At 40.1% G+C, this 12,655-nt stretch overlaps 1 protein-coding gene across 2 annotated transcripts in view; it reads left to right on the top strand.

Annotated features, from left to right (window-relative positions):
* The window catches only part of TUBGCP3 (tubulin gamma complex associated protein 3), a 55,169-nt gene that overhangs the window by 24,237 nt on the left and 18,277 nt on the right, over positions 1 to 12,655 (top strand). For both annotated transcript variants that reach the window (XM_053384405.1, XM_053384406.1), the window contains 7 exons: positions 690 to 815; positions 2,500 to 2,568; positions 3,211 to 3,343; positions 5,241 to 5,407; positions 8,166 to 8,276; positions 10,080 to 10,188; positions 12,255 to 12,444. In XM_053384405.1, the coding sequence (XP_053240380.1) occupies positions 690 to 815; positions 2,500 to 2,568; positions 3,211 to 3,343; positions 5,241 to 5,407; positions 8,166 to 8,276; positions 10,080 to 10,188; positions 12,255 to 12,444 (905 nt within the window). The remainder of the gene's footprint in view (positions 1 to 689; positions 816 to 2,499; positions 2,569 to 3,210; positions 3,344 to 5,240; positions 5,408 to 8,165; positions 8,277 to 10,079; positions 10,189 to 12,254; positions 12,445 to 12,655) is intronic.

Consider the following 12,655-nt stretch of genomic DNA (forward strand, 5'->3'; position numbering starts at 1 on the left):
TAACTGAAGGCTGCTTCCCATAGAATGATTTAGACTGAGTCATGGGAAGTAGTTGAAATGCTACCCATTTGGAGACAATAGTGCTTTCTAGGAATAAGAAGAAGATAGAGAACCAATAATAAACTGGTCCAGGGAACAGAGGAGGCTGGCACAGGGAATCTAGCCCTCCAGATGTTGGACTTCTTCCTTGACCATTGGTCATGCTGCCTAGGGCTGATGAGGGTTGGAGCCCAACATCTGTAGGGCCACATGAACCATCCGGACTTACTTGTTTAATTTGCTTAAAACATTTTTACTCGACTCTTAAGGCAAAAAAGACTCTTAGAGCAGCTTACAAAATCTGTAATAACACAATTCATAGCTGCAAGCTTACAATTTAGAGAGCAGGACAAAAGTAGAGAATCCATTTTGAGTCTTGCCGTAACAGATTTATAGTTGATATGGAAATATCTGGCATAAGACCTGATTTGTTATCATGCCTGGTTCTGTTCCTCATTTAGAAGTAACTGCTTAATAGAATATTCTTTCTGTTGAAGATCAACAATACCGAATGTGATCAACACCTTGTCAGATTCTAGTAGAAAATTGGATTTATGCCTTACCTTGCTCATTAGAGCTTGTTTCATCCTACGCTTATTTAATGCCAATCTTCCAACTATTTGTTCATCATTTATTTCTTAACACATTAGGTGAGCATTTCCAAGTCTCTGAGAGATACAACAAGCCGGCTTGCTGAATTAGGGTGGCTGCATAACAAAATAAGAAAGTATACTGACCAGAGGAGCGTGGAACGTGCATTTGGATTAGTGGGTCAGGTATGTGGGCAAAACCCAGAAGTCTTCAAAATATTTGGTTTTGTTTATTTTGTTTGTTGTTGTTGTTTTGCTTGACAGGATGTTACTGGTGTGTCAGATCTGTTGGTATGGGATGAGAGACCTGGCAATAGACAGGAAATAACACTAGAACTTGTGGACCTCCAGTGAAGCTGAATATTGGAATATTGGAATATTGATGACAAATAAAAGTAGTTCATGCCACACACGGTTGAATTATGGAACTTGCTCCCACTGGAGGCAGTGATGGCACCAACCTGGATGGCTTTGAAAGAGGATTAGGCAAATTCATGAAGAACAAGACTGTCAGTGGCTACTGTCCTCAATTGTAATGTTCTACCTCTATTGTCAGGGACGTGGGTGGCGCTGTGGGTTAAACCACAGAGCCTAGGGCTTGCTGATCAGAAGGTCGGCGGTTCGAATCCCCGCGACGGGGTGAGCTCCCATTGTTCGGTCCCAGCTCCTGCCCACCTAGCAGTTCGAAAGCACGCCAGTGCAAGTAGATAAATAGGGAAGGTAAACGGCGTTTCCGTGCGCTGCTCTGGTTCGCCAGAAGCGGCTTAGTCATGCTGGCCACATGACCCGGAAGCTGTACGCCGGCTTCCTCGGCCAGTAAAGCGAGATGGGCGCTGCAACCCGAGTCGGCCATGACTGGACCTAATGGTCAGGGTCCCTTTACCTTACCTCTATTGTCAGAGGAATCATGCTTCTGAATACCAGTTGATGGAACCACAAGTGGGCAGAGTGCTATTGCACTCAGCTTGCAGGCAGCCCACAGGCATCTGGTTGGCCCCTGTGAGAACAGAATGCTGTACTAGATAGCCAGCTGGCCTGATCCAGCGGGTTCTTCATCTCTTCTTATTATGCAGAATGAGGCAACAGTCTCAGGTGCTGGGATGGGGAGCAGAAGCACATGGGGGAGGGTTTCTGGTGTGGATCTTAATGCACAGGTTAGTTTGTGCTGGGAGAGACGTTCTGTTAGGTATTGTGGTCCCGAGCCATATAGTTTGAAACCCACACTTTGAATTGGGCCAGAAAATACATAGGCAGCCGCTGCAGTTGGGCCAGAACAGTTTATATGTGGTGTGATCATCTGGGCCCAGTGGTTATTCTGGCTGCTGCAACTGTGCAGGAGCTCCTGTTTCTGAATGTCTTTAAAGGCAGCCCATGTACAGCCTTAAATGCAGTCATTTTTGTTATGGGTTTTATTTGAGTTTATTTTACCAGTTTCTCATTTGGTTTGATTTTGTATTTTGTCCAGGACACTTACTATCTCATAGCTGTCAACTTTTCCCTTTTCTTGCAAGGAATCCTATTCAGAATAAGGGAATTTCCTTAAAAAAAAAGGGAAACGTTGACAGCTATGTACTATCTGTACATTTCTAATGAATGAGCGCAGTTATAGTTTAGTGGCAAATTTTATCTTAATAACTCTGCAGAAGTTTTGTTTTTATTAGTCACCTAGTGGCTCTTTATACTCCCCACCCCATTGAACTGAAACATTTCATGCCACTTGGGAGTGCTTTTGTATGACCTCTTGAATTTCAAAGGTTAACTTGCTGTGAAGTTTATCCAAAGACCCAAAATCAGTGGTCAGGTTGTATGCAAGTCATTCAGAGCTCTTTAGAATGTATATTAACTGATTCCTTTTGTTCTTGTCTTACAGAGTTTTTGTGCTGCCTTAAACCAGGAACTCAAAGAATACTACAGGCTACTGTCTGTTTTACACTCACAGGTAAATAATTACTTCTGTTTTTTTGCTTGAGTCCAACAAGTTAGTTGAAAATATGACTTTATAAACTATTTTCATCTGTAACAGGCTTGTAAAATAGCAACTCACTTGTGAAGAACAAGACCTGATTCCAGGATAGCACATTTTTGTAACTTTGGCTCTTCTTTCTGTTTCCTAACATACTCTATATGTTGCTTATGTTGTTTTGCATGGGCAAATGAGCCTGTAAACCTTTTCCTTATTTGAAAGTTTGCTATTTAATACTTCCCACGTATTTAGCTAACAGAAATGTTTGCAAAATTATGTTACAATCATACTGCTTTTACAGTAACACTGTTGAAACTTTATGGTGAACTCTTACAAAAGAATTTTTTTTTTCCGGAATTTTCTCACTGTCCTGCCATTCATCATTTTGTATTTATCTGCTCTTTGATTTATTTTCAAATTATAGCTTTCAGCTACCCTTCCCTTTCTTTATATTACAACTGTAACATTTCTTTCAAACTAAGCATTATTTTTTAAAAATGCCAAAACATATTAGGCATGTGTATATCTGGGGTTAGAAATTAAAGCTTGTAGTAGAAGAAAGCTTGAAGGGCTTCTATTATTGATTAAATCTTCTTCTTTGCCCCTTGTTGTTCTTAGTTGCAGGTAGAAGATGATCAAGGTGTAAATTTGGGGATTGAGAGTAGTTTAACACTTCGGCGTCTCTTAGTTTGGACATACGATCCTAAGATAAGATTGAAGACACTTGCAGCACTTGTTGACCACTGTCAAGGTTTGTCGGTAGATATTTACAGCTACACATGGTGTGAAAATGAATGTTAAAATGGTAGGAGCTCTTCCGCTTAGAAATATGATTTCCAGGAAATTGCATTAATAGTATTACTATTGGGAGGGGTGTGTGTGTGCAGAAATGGATGATTCCAAGAACCTTTACATGTAGATATCATTCCAGTGGATATAGATGGAGTTAACTTACTGTTCAAATAATGCCATTTATCTCTGTAGCTGAAAGCACTGCATGCATTCATCATAACTTCTTCTTACTACGTATAATTACCCTTATGGTGGCAATATTGTTTTGCATCTCATATATTTTGCATTTAAAAGTGAGATTATTACATGGTTGATTTAAGACTGTTCATCTATTAGTGACTGAGGGAGTATTTTGGTAATCGGTATAAGCTTTAAAGGCAGGCACTGGATGAGTGCTCATAATCTCTCATGTTTAAGGCATGGGCTTTGGGAATACATGCTTCCTGCCTTCCCCTTCTAGCCTGGACTGTAACTACATGTTATGGTGGCTTCCACCGGAAAACAGCCACATTTGCTTGTTTGGGACCCTGAAGGGGCTCCCTCCCACAACTGTCTCTGCAGGTTAAAAAGTACAGAAGTCTTGGTTCACCTTACCTTTCCCTGCCATCCTGAGAAATAGAATGCCTAGCTTCTGACTACCAGGTACGATGCCATAACCCCTTTCTTCCAACAAAGAACTGTGGCTGTTGAAGGCAGCGTGTGTTCCTGTGATCTGCTGTTAACCATAGTTAAGGCCTCAGGAGTGTTACATGTCCGCTGGCCCTAGGAAAGATTGTTTAGCAGAATACAGAAGCTATCCTCACTTAACTTCACAAGATGTAGATTGCTCTCAAAATTTTAAAGGAAGTGTGTTTAGTTTCCATTTCCATTTTCCCTTTTTTGTATTCTGTCTATAAGACGCCCCCATGTATAAGATGCCCCCTATTTTTGGGGACTCAGATTTAAGAAAATGGGGGGAGATATATCTGTGTATAAGACGCCCCCTAATTTTTTGACATTTTAAGGGAGAAAACCTAGTCTTAAACATGGAAAAATATGGTATATGCATTTTTGCTTGCAGCCTGCCCTTCCCCGAGATCCAGGTGACAAACCTGCTAACATAGCGACCTCTTTTTGATGGGGAAGATGCCAGCGTATTATTTTTTTTCTCCTTGTCTGTCAGGATAGTTGAAGATAGGGAGAGGCACTCTAGTTGCTTCTTTGACCCCTTATTAAAAGTATGGAGGCAGTGGGCATATTTTCATTCTGCAGCACAGGTGAGGAACCTGTGGCCCTCCAACTATTGTGGAATTACAACTCCCATCATCCCCAACCAGCACAGTTAAGGGTCAGAAGTGATGGGAATTGGAGTCCAACAACATCTGGAGGACCAAATGTTTCCTACCACTGCTCTATAGCATTTGGGGGGGATACCCTGGCCAGTGGCTACTTCATCATGCTACCAGATCCACTTTCTCACTCAGTCCAGAAGCTCTCTAGAGGAACCAAAGAGCTGCCTTTCCATTCCCTGTCTTCCCATGTGGATGAAATAATTATGAAGCATTTCCCGCTCTAAAGAATGCTCTAATGAAGTAGACATTAGTGCTCTGCTTCTTGTGCTCTGTGCGCTATTTTTACTTGTAGCTATGGCAATCTCTTAGCAATTTTGGTGCTCTTCCAACTTCTCTGAACTCTCGCAAAAGGAATATTAGGCACAATGGTAAATTTGCCTTTGCCTTTGAAGAATGCTCTTCAAACGCCAGATAGCTGCTTCATAATGAAATTTGGTGTATGACAAAGCTGCAGATGTAGCATTAGTTTTCCAGGTAGGTGAAAATGTATGTTTAAATTTTCCTCTGTGTGTCATGTTTCTCCAGGAAGAAAAGGTGGTGAACTTGCATCAGCTGTTCATGCCTACAGTAAAACAGGCGACCCCTACATGAGATCCCTGGTGCAGCATATTCTTGGCCTTGTGTCGCATCCTGTCTTGAATTTCCTTTATCGTTGGATTTATGATGGGGAATTGGAGGACACCTACCATGAAGTAAGTTCTATAAACTGTTCACTAACATGAGGTCTGCTTTCTGTTTCCCATTTTGTGTAAAACTAAGCTGCTGAAACCCTTCTTTCACAATTGTGGAACTGAACCTACGCTGTAGAAAAATAAGTGGGGACATGACTAGGCAGAAAAAGTTGACATTTATACTGGAAATAGAGTTGCATGTAAAGAACTTGTGCATCACTTCAGTTTAGACACTGTGGCCAGAATCCAAAGAACCATGGGGTTAGTTTGGTGTGCCCAGTTCTTTGTGCTTGCAAAACAACAGTGGTAACAAAGGAACGCAGGTGGCGCTGTGGTCTAAACCACTGAATCTCTTGGGCTTGCTAATCAGAAGGTTGGCGGTTCGAATCTGCGCAATGGGGTGAGTTTCCGTGGCTCTAGCCCAACTTCTGCCAACAGTTTGAAAGCACACCAGTGCAGGTAGATAAATAGGTACCACTGCAGTAGGAAGGTAAACAGCATTTCCATGCGCTCTGGTACTCGTCACGGTCTTCCATGCGCCTGTAGCAGTTTAGTCATGCTGGCCACATGACCCGGAAAGCTGTCTGCAGACAAATGCCAGCTTCCTTGGCCTGAAAAGTGAGATGAGCATCGCAACCCCACAGTTGCCTTTGACTGGCCTGAACCATCCAGGGGTCCCTTACCTTACCTTACCTTACCAGTGGTAACATATCACAGGTAGAACTTGTATTTTGTTTCATTCTTAACTATGCCAGCATTTTTAAATGGCCTGGTGTTAAATCTTTGGTGAAGTAGCAAATAAGTAGTCAGGATTGAATATACCAGCTGACTAGTTGCAGTGCAGTGTAGTAAGCCACATGTCATTGCTTTTGGGCTGAAGCATTCATTCCCACATAAATCTGGTAAAGAAGAGCCAGCGATAGATTTGAGATGTGACTTCAGTTTATGCCCAGGCCAGACTAGGCTTAGATGATCATTTTACCCTGTACTGCTTTTTTTGCAACAGTGAGATCAGTTTTTACAATATAAACTTCTTTGGAACTTTTATCAACAAAATAAACTTCCATGAGTTGTATAAATCCCTTGGGTGAAAGCCCCAATAAACTCTACTGCAGTGACTATATTCTAGTGAACACGACCCCTATAATAAGCTTGTCATATAGCGCCTTTAGAAAAAAGAGAGGTTAATTACAATGGGGCATATGAATGTGTGGGTTCCCCCTCCATCATATCCTAGCACTTACCCTCTGGGATACTGATTGCCTTTGTAAACAAGCTCTTAATTTCCCCATAAGAAAATCACCCTTTTTATCTGTTGGTTGGAAGGCCTTGGCATTTGTTCATCAGTTAGATTGTACCATGATTTCCCATTTCTCCTGCACTCCTTTCTATACAAGATATAATAACAAAACTCAAAGAACCTTGAATGGGTACAGTGAATCAATAAAATAATTATATTGCAATTATGTTCTGACCTTGGTTTCCTTCACCCTTCCCAAGATCTCGTTTTCACGGGATTAATTATAAAATGCTCTTCTCTCTCTTTGTATTTTTTACTAGATGTTTTCTAAATACATTAATTGCATGTTACTTTGCCCTGGTTATAAAATGAGGGCTTTTATAACTCCCAAAGATGATTGAATTGTCTGATGGATTTTGAAATTATATTTTTCTCATTAATACTCCAATTAAAGCTCTATGCCGGTTGCCAAAGGGGACTATGGTAATAAATTTAAGAAGCTGATTTTTTTTTTTAAAAAAAATGCATGTTATATCTGCTTTTTTATATTAATGCATTAATATTGTTTTCTAGCATAGTTGTCATGTTTTCAAGTTTTACATCTGGTTTCTAGGGCGCTTTTGAATGAATCTACCCCTGTTCTCTTTCCCACTGCCTCCATGCATACCTTGTTTGCACCTGGAACATAACAGCTGAATAAGGAAATGTCACATTTTTTTGACTGAACGGTCTCATGCAGTTGGCATTATATACAGTGGTACCTCGGGTTACACACGCTTCAGGTTACATACGCTTCAGGTTACAGAATCTGCTAACCCAGAAATAGTACCTCAGGTTAAGAACTTTGCTTCAGGATAAGAACAGAAATCTTGCTCTGGCGGCACGGCAGCAGCGGGAGGCCCCATTAGCTAAAGTGGTGCTTCAGGCTAAGAACAGTTTCAGGTTAAGAACAGACCTCTGGAACGAATTAAGTACTTAACCCGAGGTACCACTGTAATGAGCTGTATTGGAAGTGTTGTTAGTTATAGTGAAGTCATTGCTGTGCCATTCTTATGTGACTAATGTATTTTGGTTCAGATTGCACTGTATCACACTGCTAAATGATTATAGCATATGCCACCTTCAGTAAACAACTCTGAGACACTTCATCCATTCTACATTTCAGATCCATGTGTTTCAGTATCAAAATGCTGCTGACCTGAAACAGTGGGGTGCAGTGAACTTACAAATTATTTAAAAGTGCATCAGTAGCTTATAGCTAGCAGGTGGTTTAGGTGAATTTTCTTGGTGGGTCTTAAAAGACTGGTTATTGTCTATACTGTGGTTCACGTTTAATTGTACGTATTGGAACAAACAGCTGGTGGTGCTTTATACATTATGCACATAACATCCCAGCTGATACTATTCCTGATAGCTTTCGAAAAGGAAGGTTTCTGTTTCTACCTAAGTGATGTCTCTCTGATTCTCTGTCTTAAAATGTATACATAACACTTATGCTTTTTTAAAAAAATTAAGAATTTTTAAATTTTGTGTTCACAGTTCTTTGTAGCTTCAGATCCCGCAGTGAAAACAGATCGGTTGTGGCACGACAAATACACATTGCGGAAGTCCATGATTCCTTCTTTTATTACAATGGATCACTCAAGAAAGGTATGAAGGAAAAGGACTTTCCCCCTTATTTCTAGATTGACCTTTTCAGCTATTAATAACAGACATACAAGTGCAGAGGGGACCATTCTTTGTACTTTAGACATAAGTATGGCTCCAGACAGGGGCACAGTGAATCAGAATTCATACAAATAGACCTTTCTTAGCACTCAGTCAGTCATGTTATTTGTATATTGTACTGCTTTTCCAAAGTTGAAAACCATGATCACGGTAGCTTGCTGTATAAAAAAATATGTATAGACATGACAAAAGTAATCATAACAATGAATAAAACATAAGAAAGTACAGAATTAAATCAAACTATTTGCACATAAACCATAAGAAGATACAAAATAAAGATACAAAATTAATATAAATAATAACAACAACACACCTCCACAACAAAGCCACCTAAACTATAAAGCAGCCCAAAAGTCTCTTCAGCAGCCTCAGCTTTTGTAGCTGGAGTCAGTAAGGGCCCCACCCTCCTAGGCCAGGTGGAAAAAATCCTGCAAGGCCTGGAGCAGGTCTTCACAGGACTCGCACTCATGTATCATTTCTTATGGTAAATTATCAGATGATCTCTGTGTTGGCAAGAAACTAACCCCTAAACTGAGCTGAATGCTCCTGACTGTTGCTGACTTTGCTGTCGGCCTCCTTCATGGCTGCCTTTAACACTAGTGGGCCGATCTGATAGGTGCTGCTCCTCACCTGTGATTTCCGTCAGAATATTTCAAATATATCTTAGTCTAGAAAACACAGTTGGAATGCACAGCGGTTCTTTTGAATATGATTTGTTTTAATATCTGCCTTGGTTTGGTTTTTACATGCTGGTGAAAGCAAGCAGGGATAGCCTAGCCATGGTGATCCCACAAACCTCTCAGATGGATTCCCATAATATGTGGGGTTGTCCTTAAAGATGACATGCAGAACTCAGCTGCCAGAATATTGATGAGTGCAACCAGAGTTGTTCATGTTTATGCCTATCATGAGAGATCTGCATTGGCTGCTTGTTCAGTTTTGAACTAAGTTTAAGGTGCTGGTGCTTATCTTGGAACAGCCCTAAATGGCTTGGAACCCATATACAGTGGATACTTGGGTTGCGAACGTGATCCGTGTGGGAAGCACGTTCGCAACCCGCAGTGCCCGCAGCACTGCATCTGCGCATACGCAGGTTGTGTTTCGGTGCTTCTGCGCATGTGCAAAGCGCCGAAACCCAGAAGTAACCTGTTCCAGTACTTGCGGGTTTGGCGCAATGCGCAACCCAAAGCATCTGTAACCTGAGGTATGACTGTACCTGAAACAGCACCTCTTCCCATACTAGCCTATCTGTGGCTTAAGATCTCCTGCAGTGGTCATGCACCAAGTATCCTCTTCATAAGAGGCATATTGCACTTCCACAAAAGAGGAGCCTTTTCTGTAATGGTGCCTTGACTTTGGAATGCCCTTTGGACGCCAACAGGACAAGCTTTTCAGCTTGCTCAGGCATTCTAGATTCAGGTGATTTTTGGACTTTTGTCCTATTCTGCTTTTTAGGGTCTCTCCCCTCACCTCCAGGTTTTCAATTCACTTTTTGTAAGTTTGCATTATGTTTATTTGTTGGGTGTAAATTGTATTTATACATTGTGTGAACTTTAGTCACAACTGTCCTTGAATCTTTTGATGAAGGACAGTTGAGAAATAAAAATAGTGTGCTATTTATTTATGCTGACTTAGTAAGTGAAATATACTTGCTGAAAATATACTGTTTCTCTTTATAAAACCTTTAAAGAATAACTTCTGAAGATGCCTTGCATTTATATTTAGGTTCTCCTAATAGGAAAATCCATAAACTTCTTGCATCAGGTTTGTCATGACCAAAGTCCATCATCAAAGATGATAGCTGTGGCTAAATCTGCAGAATCTCCAAAAGATGGTATGAAATTAGAATAAGTGTATTGTATCATTATGCACTTTGAGTGTCACATAACAGAATACCCGCTTTGTTTGTACACATCACTGAACATCAAGGTTCACTCTAGAAGAACCACATTAGCCTTTGTTCTGACCTTGCTGATTTTGCAAATAATCTCTGCCTGAAACAATACGAAGTTCAAATATGGGGGCTTTGTGGGGTGGGATCTTTGGCCAATGCATCGAGTAAACACTGTCTTTGCAGTCTACACGGTATCTGTGAAAGAACCTTTAGTATTCCTGCCAACTTGGATGGCAACCCTTGGATAATTGTAGGATATATGTAGGAAGTGCAGCCCTTATGGGAAAAAAGAGTGATACCTGTTTGTAAAACCCCAATATTGCATCGTACCACCTTTGAGGGGAGCTGTTTTTTGGACTTCTGGTATTGTACATCTACATGTAGGATGATTCCATGTGGGCATATGAAGTTGTTAGTACAAATGACCACTTCCCCATTGCATTGTGACTGTTACCCTTAAAAGATAATCATGTGATGACTCCTACTGGGCAATTCAGTTTGATTCCACCAAGTGGCATCTGAAAAATATACCATGTTCTAGGAAGAACTTGTATCTTGCTTTTTCGTAAGTCTCCTCAAATCTCTTCCTTCATTTCTAACTGCTTATTTACATTTAATTGTTTAATTTGCACTAAAGCACTTTAGGGTATGCTTATAAGAAATGTGGCATTTGATAAGCACTACTTGGCCAGAACTTAGTGTCCATACTTTGATTATACCTTGCTTCTAAATGCAGCCACATGATTTATAATGTTCGGTGTAGTGGTAGGTCGGTCTTTTTGTTCAGACATTGCTTGTTAGTTCAAGAAAGTCTTTGAGATAAGCTGCTAAGAAGAGAATTTTTATTTGTCCGATAAACATCTTCAGTACTTGATGAAAAATATAAGCATTTATTAAAACGAATTGTGTATTTTAAAAAGTCAGCTGCTCTTGCAACATTCCTTCAGCTTTCCTTTGCAGTGTCTAGTTTTTTTTAAAAAGAAAATAATAATTTTGTGTTTACATTTTTACCAATTTAAGCTGCAATCTACACCCTCACCTGAAGTAAGTCCCACTGAAATCAATGGGGCTTTTCTGTAGACTGGTACAGGACGGCACGGGTAATAACTATTGCCTCAGTTCAGCTGTGGTCATGCTTTGCTGCTTGCAACAAATGGCTCCGGATGGAGATGTGCAGTTCCATGTGGTCAAATGAAATCTGCTCTTTCACATCTACATCTGCTTGGGCAGATACCTCTTTAGCTAGCTTTAAGAAATAGTGAGTTATATAATGAATTGAGAGTGCATAGATCTTAATATTCCATTAGGTGGACGTTTTCTAGCCTTAATTACATTAATTTAGTAGCTTTTAAAAGCGAGCTTGATAAAAAGAGAGTAATGTTTTTCACAAAGATAATGACTGATTTTGCTTTGTTGTGGTCACCTTCTTAGGCTGCAATCTTTTGTAAACTTACCTGGAAGCAAACCCCTTTGAGCACAGTGGCACTTACTTGTGGCTAGATTATGCTGCACATCTAGTCTATCTCTTTGTTCTTGGCTTCCTCCTATGGTTTGTTTGAAGAGAAGCAAACCATGAGTGCTGGTTTGCATGTAATGCTAAACCACTGCTGTGGTTTGTTTCCTTCCAGCTTGGCAAAAGGAAGAGCTGGGGGGGGGCACGATCTGAGTAGGGTGCACTAGCGTTAGTATTGCAAAGCTGTCTCTAAAATGTTTCTTACAGTTTAAGAATATGAAGTAGTTACTGTAGCTTTTGTGTTGATAGAATATTTTATTTCAGAAGATAATGCATTCTGAAAATTCTGCATTTAGGACCCTATAAAATTCTTATCCCTTCCCATTCCCTAGCAAGCCATGGTATTGCTGAACTAATGCGCAGAAACTCAAGACAATTATGTGTTTTCAAAGGCGAAATTTAGTAATTGTACGCTGCTCTCATTTAATAAAACAAAATACTAAAAGAGTACATATCTGCAGTCTCGGTAACCATTTTCTTCTTCTTGTAACAGCTGCTGAAATGTTCACGGATTTGGAAAACGCATTTCAGGGAAAAATAGATGCTGCATATTTTGAGACTAGCAAATACTTGCTAGATGTTCTCAATAAAAAGTACAATTTACTGGAGCACATGCAGGCCATGAGGCGCTACTTACTTCTCGGTCAAGGAGATTTTATCAGGCACTTAATGGACTTGCTTAAGTAAGTGAATGTGGATTGTAATGTTATTGAATTTAAATGTTTGTACTGGAAGAGAAGATTGATTGAAATCCAAAATAGGGTTTTGTTAAGCCTCTGGTCCAACAATAAAACTTATGATTAAATACAAATGTACTTTATTGCTTCTATTAATATGTTCAGTGTTGTGTTATGCTGCTTTAGGTTCAGTATATAGTATTAACAAAGCAATCCT

Source organism: Podarcis raffonei, chromosome 4, assembly GCF_027172205.1.
Source record: "Podarcis raffonei isolate rPodRaf1 chromosome 4, rPodRaf1.pri, whole genome shotgun sequence".
In the NCBI taxonomy this organism is placed as follows: Eukaryota; Metazoa; Chordata; class Lepidosauria; order Squamata; family Lacertidae; genus Podarcis; species Podarcis raffonei.